This window comes from Apis mellifera, linkage group LG10, assembly GCF_003254395.2.
Source record: "Apis mellifera strain DH4 linkage group LG10, Amel_HAv3.1, whole genome shotgun sequence".
NCBI lineage: Eukaryota > Metazoa > Arthropoda > Insecta > Hymenoptera > Apidae > Apis > Apis mellifera.
Window position 1 is genome coordinate 4754833 of NC_037647.1, and position 14089 is coordinate 4768921.

General features: G+C 35.6%; 1 protein-coding gene across 1 annotated transcript in view; it reads left to right on the top strand.

Annotated features, from left to right (window-relative positions):
• Positions 1–14089, top strand: part of LOC412863 (histone demethylase UTY) — a 96977-nt gene that overhangs the window by 54254 nt on the left and 28634 nt on the right. Inside the window, exon 4 of the mRNA XM_396315.7 lies at positions 12214–12392. Within this exon, the coding sequence (XP_396315.6) occupies positions 12214–12392 (179 nt within the window). The remainder of the gene's footprint in view (positions 1–12213; positions 12393–14089) is intronic.

Here is a 14089-nt window from a genome sequence, read left to right on the forward strand (position 1 = left end):
TTAAAATTGTTGATCGTAAGGATTAATATAAATACGATTGAATTTTAAATTTTCGATGAATTACAATGAATGTAAACATTTTATAATCCGTTCCTGTGTCTCATCATAACACCGACAGCCTTCAGAATTGATGATAACCGACGTGTATCTCATTCAGTCGTGAAACGGCAAAGGTAAATAACGTGTCTCGAAACAGGTGATCTCGTATATACATTTTGGTTCAAGAAGCTATTACAAGGAATTGCGTCGAAGGAAATATCGTTACGGATAATACGTTTCGCGTTCTGTAATTTGTGGAGCTCGAAACAGCTGCTTACCGGTAATAAATAAAATTTCATCCATGGCAGACTTCATCTTCTTTCGCAGTAAGAAGTAAGTTCATCTTGTCTTATAGTTTTCGTTTAAACGAAATTCCAAACACCATAGTTCTTCGAAGACTAGTTAATTAAAAAATAATGTTAATAATTACGATCGATTATAACTATTTAATTTGATTCGAATCGAATGGGATCTACAGATGAATCAACATTGAATTTTAATAGTAATTTATGCGAGGGATTAATACAAACTATCGAATCACGGAATCAAAAATCTTAGATAAATATCAACGAAGAAATTAGCAGAACAAACGTTTTTATATCTACAGATCTACATATTAAAATACATGTTTTGCATACGTAATATGTTTTTCGGTCACGCTTCACACGTTCCTTCCCGACTTGTTCCTTTCCATTCGTTCCGATTCAGTTACATATTTGCCAAAATTACCAATAATTTTCTGCCATTTTCTTTGTTCATAATATTGTTCACAAAAGTTAGAAAAATTATATTCGATCGTTAAAAGTGATACACGTATAAATTATTGAGGTATGGTGGATGGACAGGTGGATGCACACATACATGCGAAACGCACAACATGTCTGAGAAAGAATCGTTAGATCGCAATTTACTTGCATTCAGGGTCGCCCGTATTTCACATGCGACACAGTATACGTGCACGATCGTTGTCTTACGGCCGGGATAGGGGTTTCAACTGATAATATCTTTTGATGCGTCTAGATGCAAGATAAATCTGTCGTCTAATTTTACATTCTCTTTTAACTCTTGCGTCGATACTTCTTTTCGTCCGTTGAAACGTTTCAATTATCTTCACCTCCTTCACCTTTGTTGCTGTAAATCTTTATAATATCTACGTGATTTTGAAGTCATGTATTTATTTATATTTTTAATATCTTCATTTTATTTTTGTATAAAAATTCTAGTCGAGTGGTGTTAAATGTAAATTGTGGGGAAAAACGTGAAGAAAAAATGAACGTAAATTTGGACAATTCAAAGATAAGATCTTGGAATCCATTTAAGAGCGACGTTTATGGGGATGAAGAAGTGGATTGGAGAAGCAGCAACGATACTCGAGGAGACGATGCTTGAGATACACATGCAATACAATTTTTATAAATTTTCATCCCAATCTTTGTACAATATATTATAATATAAGATATCCTAAAATTCTAATTTCATTCCACAAAATGTTCAATTTGTATTGAATAATAATTTTATTTATCCATCAAAAGAATTTCAATAATCATTTTACATAAATATACGTCGCACAACGGGATGCTTTAAATCATTGGAAACGGATCCGTTTGACGGATCTGATGAACTGTTAAATCTCCTCCATTCCCCAATCCCATAATCATACCGCTAAAAAGGCGCAAATTCAAGCGTGCCGCCTAATGCACATTCGTGCACGATCGTCCTCAACCGGTTTGAAAGGAGAGAGAATCGCTAAAAGTTAAGTGGGGTAAGAACAGAAGCGAGGTCCCTACAGACACCTTGTCCAACAAGATTTAGTTCAACTGCACTCGCAGCTGCACCTGCGTGGCGCGTGCTACGGAGATGCATCTGTCGTATTCCCGCTCGCGGCCACGTGTCCGTACGCTTACGTGCACGTCTGCACGCTCGTTCCTCCTTGAAAATTAAAGAATCGAAGAGAAGAATGCTTGTCGTTAAATGATTAAATCGTTCGTCGAATCGTTTTTTAATTATTTAGAGGAAAAAGTGTCTGTGCCTCCTTGTCGATTATTAAGACCTAAGATCGTTCGAGGTTTTGAAAAAAAAAAATTCGTGAAAATATTGTCATTTATCATCTTTAATAATAATTGTTTTTTTTTAGGAATAGGAACAATTATCGAAGATCGGTTAACAATTTTTTTTCTGATTGTTCTGGGACACCGTGTATATTCAAAGTCGAAAGGATCATCCTCGTGGAAATTATGCAATTGAAACAGAGCGAAACGTACAATTGTTGGGATAATGGTACGTTTACGAGGTAAATCTTTATACGAGAGGGTTAAATTACAGGGATGGAAAAGGGTTTTTGGCTCGTTAACATAATTTCGAAATAATTAGGCACGCGTGAGGTGGATCACACGCAGTTCGTTTTATTTTTCTTCTTATTAAGCTTATGAATCATTCTTGCCTTCGTGTTTTTCGCCTTTACTCTCCTATTTTTTTTTTTTTTTTAGGGGGAGAGATTCGTCTTCGAATGTGGATTTAAATTTTGGATTAGATAATAGAGCTGAATGATTGGTTGAGGCCAAGATTTACTTTCCCTTTTGGAATTTGAAAATTCACGTTTTAAATTAAATAATTAATACTTGCTAGTAATGCATATTTATCAGTTTCTTTTTTTTTGAAGAATATCTATAATTTATGAAGAAAGTAAATAAGGGAAAGATTTATTTTTATCGATCCTTGGAAAAATTAGGATACCCAAAAATAAATAACGAGTAATAGAGATACAATGCAGCGAGATTAATTGTCTCTCCAATAATATATCCATCCGTTAGGCGAGTACAGTTATTCACTTTTATCAGGAAAGATAAACCGAAAATAAAGTGGAGTGTGTATACGCATTTCCCTTATCTAACCTGTCTAGGGAGCTATCGCTAGAGGCTATCTACTTTTTCAAATACCATAGAATTTTCTCCTCCCCTTTTACCCTTATTCCCCGAAACTCCACTTCGTATTTGAAATAATACAGAGAATTTTCTCGATGTGAACATTAAACCAACTCTCTGCAATCCCATATCCATCCCTCCTCCCTTTCTTTACAAATTTGAAATTGAATCATACAACGTCTCCTCTCCCGTGATCGTTCACATTTCAATTTCACACACTCATTTCAATCCGCAATGCAATGAAATTTATTTCCCATTTTACCACATTACATTTTTCTTTAATCATCCTATATTAGTTTCAACCTTTCCAACGCTTTATCTACAAAAATAAACCTACCTAGTACGTTGAACCCATCTACCGTTACCTAGTGCGTATTCCACCGCAAAAAGCACCATCGAACTTCCTTGTTGGATCCACTCGATCGGCCTACCGTGGCCGTAGTCATAACTGTATATATATGTATATATATATATATAAACGTTTTATCGTAGGGAGGCGAATTAATTCACGATATACACCCGGTATGCCCCGGTGTACACTCTCTATATCACCGGCACGGAAGATAGCGTTGGTGGTAGTAGGAGTACCGTTGCGCGCGTTGCATCGTACGGCGAAAGAACCGGCAATTTCCAGCTGCACAACAATGCGGCATTACGCTGTTGCGAAAGCACGCCGGACCCTGGGCTCTGTCTCTCCTCGTCTGTCGCAATTTACGATCTAGTCTGGTGGTCTTAGACGCGGTCTTAGACGATCGGAATCGGCGATATTCTGCATACCTATGGCGTGCGCGGCCCTCCATGTACCGGTCCATTGAATCTTGGCTGGATAAAATCGTCTACGGGGACACGGAAAATGCATTTAGACGGATGATACGGGATACATTCGTGGGCGAGGACCGCATTGCCAGACATCGTGATTTTTATTATTTCAAAAAGGAAGTTTGCGGTGGATATTGAATGATCGAAGATTTTTCCCGATTTTACTTTTCGATTCGATTCGAAATTTTGAAATTGCGTTAAAGGTAAACGCAACGGTTTAATTCGATATGCATCAACAAGTAAATTCAAATACCATTTTGTTTCCTCTAAAATTACACGTACGGTACGGGATTACGATTCATCAATGGGGAGGAACAATTTACAGAGAGGGAATCGTTTGATCCCTCTCTTTAATGAAAATACTCCAGTTACGAGTTTTCGTTCAATTGTGGAAATTGATAAAACGAATCCCTGTTTACGAGCGATGCAAATGTTTGATTATTTTTCTTGCGAATCGTAAATAACGGATTTAATAATGGAAAAAGAAGGGAGAAGATTCGTTGAAAAGGGAAAAGAAAGGACGGTTGGTCGAGGGGGAAAAAAAAGGAGGAAATGTCGTCCGTGGGGAAGGTCGAGTGTTGCAACCGTCATTTTGAAAGTATCGAAAGGAAGGTTGAAAAAAAAAAAAACAAGAGGAGAAAGAGAGACATGGACGATGCAGCTGGATGACCGATGCAGGTGCAAATGCAAGCCAACTTGCAACAGGCGTGATACGCTCGCGGTGTCATCGATAGCGCGTCCATGTGTGTTGGAAATTAATCGATACCTCGATCCCTTTCGATAAATCCAATTAAATTAAACGTTACAAATGGGACACTTGGTGGATAAATGCATATACGTGTGCGTATATAATATTCATTAATCAGCCTGACATAGAGTACTCCAACTGGTACTGGTACATATTTTTTTTTATCTCTTGAACGCTTCAATCGAATGCTTCAATTGATGTATTTATTGCTCGTAATTTCATTTTACGCGACGATTTTAAAATATCCTAAATGATTCTTTGAGAAAATTAGAATCTGGCGAAATATTCTAAGCATATCTGACAAAGCAAAGTCGCCCTTAGGTGAAACTGCTCGAAGAATTCCTTGACACGGTGGTTCAAATGGGTAGAACATTCACGATCGCGTGACCATGTACAGGAAACGATAGATAGAAAGACTCGAGTTACAAAGACAATGCTGGTTGCGCGATAGAATTTTTTTTATTCCGTTTGTAGTTTATTAGAGAACCGGAGGGAGTTGAAGATTGTTAACAAGTACCTCTAGATGTTTGAAAGTCGCCAATATGGTAATGCTCATTCGTTTCCTTCCTGTTATTAATCATCGGTGTCGATGGATCGAGTCCAACTTCCGTATTGGACAAACGGGGATTTGTATTAAAATATTCCCTTTACTTTCGATTAGGAAAGTGATCGACGTGCAAAGATAGAATAATAAAGTCGTTGGATGTGTAAGGATAATGTATAATGGATACGAAATTTATATCTACGTTGCTAAAACAAACGGAAGAATATAATTTGAACAAGGAATGGTGAGTTGATAATTTTCAAGTTAAAATTTTAAAAAGAGAAATATATGTTTCCTTTAAACAACGGAAAGCATAGGTTTACGGCTATTTTAGGGTTAATTAGCGGCAGGTCTGGAGGTCGTGCAGAAACGCAGAGATACACACGACGAGTTGGTGCGAGTTGCAGCGCGGTGACGAGTGCGTGGGAGCGCAACGTGGGGCGACGAGCGCGCGATGTGGGTCACTAGGAAATTGTTAGTCGTCTGTCGTTCTGACAGCCTTCCTGTCCCGGTACTCGCGCGGTGTGGGCGCCATTGTCTACGATCTCCCACGATAGGAGATGTGTAGGACTCGGATGTTAGGAGGGATGGAGGGAAAAATTTTCGGATCTATTATCGAAACTATGTCGATTTTTAAATCAAAAAACTTTCGAAATTTCCTCTTAATTTTCTAATCGTGATAATAATAATCTTACTTTTGCCCTACTTTCCGTTTCATTCCAAGTAAAATAGTATCAAAAAAGAAAAGAAAAATGAGGCGAGAATCGTTGAGCAAATAAAAATTTAACTCTAATTTAATCACGGCCCGATTTAAAATCGTTTATTTGCGCCCGCGAAGATCACCCATTTGTTATATTTCACTTTCCCGCGTGCCAACTGCGCTTGAATGGGATTAAAAACAGTTGCATAACGAAGAGGGAAAATAAGAGAGAGAGAGGAGAGAGAAGCAAGCGAGATGGAAAGTAACGAGGCACATACAAATCCGTGGTATGGGTTCATTCTACCTCGCGAGTTCTCTGAATGATGCACATTTATTATCCCTTTTTTTTCAGAGCCCGCCATAACGCGCCACTGCTTTTATATCCGGTGTACCCACGCCCACGCTCTCCGCGAGATACCGCCTGGACTCTTGGAAAAAAGCGTTATTTTTGCAATTAAACGTTCGCTGATAAATTCCGCGCGTGCAGACACGACAGAAAAAGGTCAGAGATTTGATTTTTTAGGTCAGTGAGTTATTATTTCGTTCGACGCTTCGAATCTTTTTTTCATTTCATCGAGTAAATTTTATTTTATTATTTCTTCACGCTTTAGATTATTTTTGGTATTATTATGGATTTTTTCTTAAGTTATATTAGATACAACAAGATGTTTCAAAAGTATGTTACAAGTTGTACTTTTTAAAATGATTAGAAATGATATAAATTGGAAACAGGGTAACGATAAAATGTTGCAGAAATATTTTCTTTGAAATGAAACCAATACCCTTTTTTAATTGGACCGGTTCGCTCGTTTGATCTCTGGTGAATACGTGGGCGGATAATTCCGTGACACCATAAACTTCTCTGTATCGCTAAAAATCGCGAGAGCGCTATTATAACGAGCGCGATACGAAACGTTGACAAGGGTGCAAGCCTTTGGTAAACAAGAATTTGTGCGTATATCGAGATTTAATATGTTACTTGTTAACGTGATCTCATTTTTGTTAACTCTTCTTTTATATCTTTTTTATCGTTCAAACGAAAGTATTCAAACGTACCTTTCACAATTATATCGATTATACATTTACAATTTTCGTGGATAATTTAATGTTACTTCAAATAATCCCTCTTAATTCAACCTTCGATTTCATCGAGCCTATTTCCAGAGAAGAACGATTGTTCTTATTTAAAAAAAAAAAGAAGAGAAAAGAAATCTCCATTGCATCAGTAAGAAAATTGCAATTGTCGCGTGGGCGTCGAGACGATATCTTGCAAGATACAAGGAGATTCGTGGAGATCCCGAGGAGGGAGAATGGCGCTATTATTGCGCAAGAATGGCCGAGATACAAACTGACAACATAATATGTAATGCTATAAACATATATTATATCCCGGAGAATGTAACTTGTTTCTGCGTTTCATTGTTCGCGTTCGTGCATGATAATTGGATATGTACTTATTAGGCTCGATTTACAAGCCACGTAACCTACTTATATTTTAACATTAGAACAAGCATCGATCGATTAATCCTCGATTATTTAAAATTCCTTTTCTTTCAATTTTGCCTCGATAAATTTTCAAAAATTCAATTCCCTTCCCGTTTAATTCATATCGATCTTGGAGGAATAAAGGAAACGATTCGAGCAGATTAAATTCTTTTTCCTCGGTCGGCCGAGGATTTAAAATTCTCATTAATTTAAATACATACGCGGACGAAAGATAAAGGAGGCATCGTCGTCTCGGGTGGTCGACGCCGCGAGCGCTCGTCGTCGTCTTTGTCGACAAAACGGCCATTAATAGGTCATACCGATGGTAATTAATTTATGAGGTGTTAAAGCGGGCTGCCGAGCAAAGGGCGCATTAAAATGCACCCTTCGAGGCTGCTGCATCGCGGAGGATTGCTCGTGCACGCGTTCAACGCATGAAATGGCCGGGAGCAGGAAATCCGAAATGCCCCGTCTACGATAACCGGAGAAAGTGCTCGCGATTCTTGCCAAGATATCAACGAGGAGAGCACCCTTAATGATTCCTTAATGACTTCATTTAGATTCCATTCCAATAGCAGTATGCTTAGCTACTACCTTCTCCTGAAGTCTTGATTCAACGTTGAAATTTGTTCGAAGATGATTGCTGAATAGACGCAACGTGTGTGGTTTTAGAACTAGTTTGAACGAACTATCTGGTTCGACTATTGATCTTGATGAGGAATGAATAAATACAGTATAGTTTTCATCGTTGAGAAATTTCATTTAGAGTTCTTTATATCATAATATTTTAAAGAAGAAATAATTAAGTAAAAATTATCTTGAGATAATATGTTACAAAGTGTTGCATAGAGTACCGATTAGATATTTGTTTTCATGCGAATTATAAAAATTTATATATAATATTTATTAGTTACTTTATGATTAACTTGAATTTTTATCGTAAATTTTTTCCTTATCTATTGCTAATCTATTTTTAACATTGATGTGTGAAACGTCAACTCGTAGAATAAGTTACAAGTTGCTACGATTAATATTATTTATAAAATTTCGATAAAATAATCTCTTTTTCAACTTTGTCGATATACTATATCGACGTTGCAAATTAGAAAGCTATGTATTTAACAAAAAAGGACACGTTGAAGATGTTGAAAATTTTTTATTTAATTTACCTCAAAAGTCACGGGTATAATATTTACGATTATTAGAAATCGATGTCTTATCTTTTGATAAGTATTTTTCTATGTTTTTATGTAACATTTTCAGCGAGTATTATCTATGTAGGAACAACGATAAGGCGTTGATATTTTTAATTTTATTTAAATATAATTTTTAACATGGAATCTTGATAACAAAGTGTATAAAAAGAATTTGTAATTTGTTCACGGGCAAACCCTTTTTCAAAAATATTTTTAATTATACAATTGTTTTATAATTATTTCTTATATTCGCGCATAGATTAATTTTAGCTCTTTGAAATATTTATACCGGCCTTGTTTAAATTAGACGAATAGATCGCAATTTATGTTGAAATCGCGTTTACGATGGTGTTAAAACGTGGTGGATGTTGCTCGTAAAATATCCGCGTATGTTTTGCTTGTCGCACGATTTATCGATTTATATTTTTTTCTTTTTTCAATCAAGTGATGATGAATATCAACGTTAGCCTCAGCCGACAGGCGGTGTAACAAACTGTTCTACGCTGTTGAATCGATGTTTCAACCTATAAATACCCAGGTCAATGGCAGAGACTAGCAAACAAGCGACATCAGTCGTCAGAATCAGTATCGGATTTCGTTTCTGTTTCGTCATGGTTGAGATAGGTCGGTCACAGATCAGCTCCGTTTCGCCAGTGCCCTCGCTATTTCCCTTCTCTCGCTAATAATTTTGAACCTTTGAACGAGTATATATTTCCCTCCAATATGTAATAAAACAACGAATTAAAATTGCGAATTTTCGTGAATATTAAAATTCGTTCATTCATCACGATTATCTCTTTCGATTAACCGATAATAAATGATAATATATTGTTGTATTATTTTTAGATCATGATATATTGTTTATTTGTTCCATCATTCATCGTTACGATAATAAAGAAAATTACTTTAAAAAAACATTCTCTTTATTAAAAGACAAAATATGAAAGATATCATATTTGTTGTATCATTTTGTTTTATTTCCATTGGGAAGAAATACGCGTTAAAGAGGATGATGAAATATATCGAACGACACATGCCATATCTTATGTCATAAATTGCTACTTCGTTTCTCTCCCACATATTCACACTCACTCGACGCGTATATTTCATTTTAATTCTGAGAGAAGTAGAAGAAACGTTCTATCAAATTCTAATCATCGCTTAGGAATAGATTATAAATTCTTAAATTCAATGTTCTTATCGTCGGATTTTAAAGTGTCGATTGAACGTTTCCCTTGCATTATTTCGCAATCTCTCCTCGAGTCAGTGACATTTCTGCTTCTCTCCCACACGGGTGGTCGGCCGCGTGTAACAGTGACTCATTCCCGAAGACAACGAACCCCGAAAGGAAACGCGGAGTGAATGAAGCGATGAATGAATAGCTTCTTGTGAATGAATTTACTACCGCCTTTACGCCAAGGCGACCGACCGACCGATCTCTTTGCCTTCTCTCCTCTCCTCCTCCTTTTCCCTCTTCTTTTCCTTTATTTTCTTCTTTTTTTTTTTTATCTCGGTCGCTCCACTTCTCATCGCGCCAGCCGAGCTTCAATTAATTTGTCGTCGGAATTAACGTACTCGTTACTTCCGCTCCCTCTTCAGCTTCTTCTCGGATATGGAACAATGGCGTGTCCTCTGATGAATCTTTATATCTGATATTTTATTTATTTTTTCTCTTTCTATTTTCAGGAATTAGATTAGGATCAGGGACGATCGAGTGGTAAATTTAAGTTTGTTTTTCCTAGCAGAATGGGAAGTTTGGAATTACGTTCTAGGAAAGAATATGAAATTTCGAAACTTCGAATTTCTCTAAATATTGAAATTGACATAACATAAGTACCAAAGGAATTAAATTTTTTAATCCTATAGAAATTCCTCTACTAAATTCGTTCGTTCCAGTTTCTTCAGGTTTTACAGTTTTACATTATTATTTAATTATTAATAATTTAAAATTTGGAAAGTTATATTTAATATTAACAATTTTTCTAGAAGTTTACTTTTCTTCAAACAATTGAATATTTAAATTCATTCTTTTAATGATAGAATGTATGGATCAATCTTCTTTATAACAACAGGATTTCATGATTTATTAATTGGATCAATTTTTTTATCATCTCGGATGAAAAAGATACGAATTTTACTTTCGATTCGATAATTAAGTATTCAGATACAGTGTTTTAATTAATTTCATCATTCGATTGCATGTAATGTTCAGAAAATTGTATCCCGTTAGCAATCAATATGGAAGAAACAATAAACCAATTTCAATTCGAATCGAACGGAAACGTTTTCCGAATGCTTTTCGCAACGAGGTTACGAAACATTACCGCAACCTGTTACTCCATTGGTTTCCCGGTGGCGGTTTCGGAAAAGTGCGACGAAAATCCATTCGAAAATGCGGTCCGCCAACACATCCAATATACTCCATCTCGGACGAAGCCGAGCAACGAACTTCAAACCAGCCTATCCCCCAGTGTAATGCTCAATCTGTGTGCGTTGATTTAACGTTGGCTCGGATCCAGCGGGTTCCAAAAGCCGAAATAAAATGACACCCGGCATAACCGTACTTGGAATTCGCTCTCCTCGCTTGATTCGTTAAAGCCGATGATTCATTCTTCGTGATGAGGAACACTTGTGTTGGTTAATGCACAGATTCAGATTTGTTCAGATTTTAGAGTCAAATGTTTTGATTAAAGGAAAAAATAGATCTCTCGGATTCCTTATAGGAAAGGAAATATTTCCTTTTTTCGAAATTTCCCCGAAGTCCTCCGAATTTACCAGAGAAGATTGTACGTGTTTCTATCGAACAAAATTGATTTTCCATAATTCAATAAGAGTTGTGTCTGATATTTTTTTAAAGTACTTTCCTAACTTTTATATAACTTGGTAAAATTTCGATGAAAAATCCCTCGATTGTAACCGAGAATATTAATATTCTAGACTCGTCAGGGGCAATGATTTCCGGTTTTTTCTTCCGTGTCATCGATTTCATTTACCTGCAAACACGTACCGTGTCATTTGCAACTGCGCAATACTTATTGTTGCCCCGTTCACCAGTTGTGCCCCTACGGTTTTGTTCTCCTGAACACTCAGACTTCTCGCGTGACCAGCAAGAACACTAACCACTTCCGGTCCATCCTCGTGCACGCACCCGATACACGCGATTAGACGTTTCTCGCGTGAATCTATTTCTTAACCCTGAATTTTTTATGAAACATAAATTTCGATAATAATCTTCCATTAGAATGTTCGACCTCTCCTTTCAAAAGAGATTTCAAAAGTATATATATTTTTTTTCTTTTTGCATAACAGTTATCATGAAGTGGAATGGAAAACGTGGAGTTATAAATTATATAGTGGAGATACAACTTAAAGTGCGGTATTATAGATACATTTTTCAATTGGGAATGGAGTGGAGTATAAGGAAAAATCGATGAAAGGAATGTATATAGTGGTGATATATAAATTGAAGTAGCGTGTAATGGAGATGATTAATGAAATGACATCCAAGATTATTAATATTTCTGTAGAATTGAAGTCAATCTGTTAGGAATTGAAGCGAAAATTGAGATGAAATAAAGATAAATAAATAAAAGCGAAATTTTATTGAAGAATTAAAAATAAAAGAGTAAAAATTGAAATAAAATAGAACTGGATATAAAAAAAAAATCGAAGCAAACATTGCAGTTACTTCTGAAATTTTATTAAATGAAAATTATCAACGAATAAAAATCTAATAAAAATTAATTCTGTCCATTTTGCAGGGCCGTGAAAGCATTCCAGCAGGTGCTATGGGTGGAACCAGGATTTCCACGAGCCTGCGAGGTTCACCTACGGCTCGGCTTGATGCTGAAGGTCCACGCTGACTTTGATGCCGCCTTGAAGCACCTGACACTCGCTTTGATCGATGCCACGACACCTGCCTCTTTTTCCAAGCTTGAAAGTGAGTTCTCGGTTTTCGTTCCTTACGATCTCGCCTACGCGTGTTCCACCTTCGAAAGCATAATACACGTGAACAGCTGTTCACCGTAAACCGTGCAATTTTACTCTTGAAATCTTATTCCTATACCACATGTTGCTTTCTCGTATGCAAATTTTTCTTTCTTTCTTTCTTTTTGCTACACGATCCTCTATTCTTAAAAAGATATTTGTGCCTATTTGCAAAATTAATGGTTGATTTTTTTTTGTAGAAAATTAGAAGATTCAAACTTTTTATTTTTCTCTTCTCTTCTCAAGTTTGGGATTTCCTTTATTTAAAATTGAAACTTTAAATGATAAATCCATCAAATATGCAAGTGTTCACGTAAAAGAAAAAAAAAAGGAAATCCAATAGAAAAGGAAGGAGAGGGTAAAATAATCTCCCTCGGTTTTGCGTGCGCGGTTTTAATATATTATTTAGCGAAGCCACGATGAAATCGATACTTCCGCCGCGTGAAAAGCGCCTATTACATACCTGCGCGCCACGTCTTGACAACATCTCGACCCCAGAACCTTTTGCTCGCTTTCCGCCTCGAACTTGACCCCCTTTTCTAACGTGATACAGCAATTCTTGTGTCACGTGTGACCTACGATAACACGTATCACGCGGTGGACGATATTTAAGGGTGCATTAAACGCCTTAACGACTTTCCTTGAACTCAACTCCCACAGTTAACTAGCGCGCACGTTGCTTCGTGAATTCTAGGGTCCCTGAATTTATGTTCTTTTTTCCCTTCCGTATGAACGATTACGTGATTTTTTATTATGCAATTTTTCTAAAGATATAATTACGTGTTAAATTTTATTAAATTTTTTTGTGCATTTATTAGAGTAATTTTTCGGGATTGGAAATATTATTATATTTTTTTTTTAAATATGATAGAATAAATTTTTATTTTATTACAAAATCGTTCATTTGTCAACAAGAATATAGATTTGAAAGATTTTTTTCTATAAAATAATAAAATATAACTAAAAATAAATTAAATATATGGAATATGTGAAAAGCATAGAACATGGATTACACGTATGAGTGTGTCGAGTAATAGAAATGGAATAGAAACTTAACTAACGGGAATTTTGGTCGCTCTTAGCGGAATTTCATCTCGTAAGTTTATCCTCGTCATGTTAGATTACCTAGAATCAGGAATGAATCATCTAGAACACTACTTGTACTGTTGCACTGTTTAAATTTAGTTTATGAGGATAAAAATATATATTCATAAATATTCAAATTTCCATGAATTATTACGTTTATAAAATACTTATAGACGTCATTCTTCAATAAAAAATAATAAAATAATTCAAGATACGAGAAATTTTTCAAAACGATCAACGTATTAATTTTTTCCTAATATAAATATAAAGTTTTTGAAATTTTTCTGTCGTTGCTTTTAAAATACGTTGATCTTTTTTTAAACTAATAACATATCTACAAATTTTGATGAAAATTCGAAACGAAAGATGAGAACAGATATTGGAATATAAAAAAATATAGAATAACATTTTTTTATTATTTTTATAAGCTTATTCAAATATCTTTTTAAATCAACAGAGAGAGAGCAATAATAGCCAATCTCTACTCGTTCAACAATTTTTTCCCATATCCAATAATATCTGAAATATTCTCATTTTTTACCTTTTTAAATGAAAAAGAGCTTT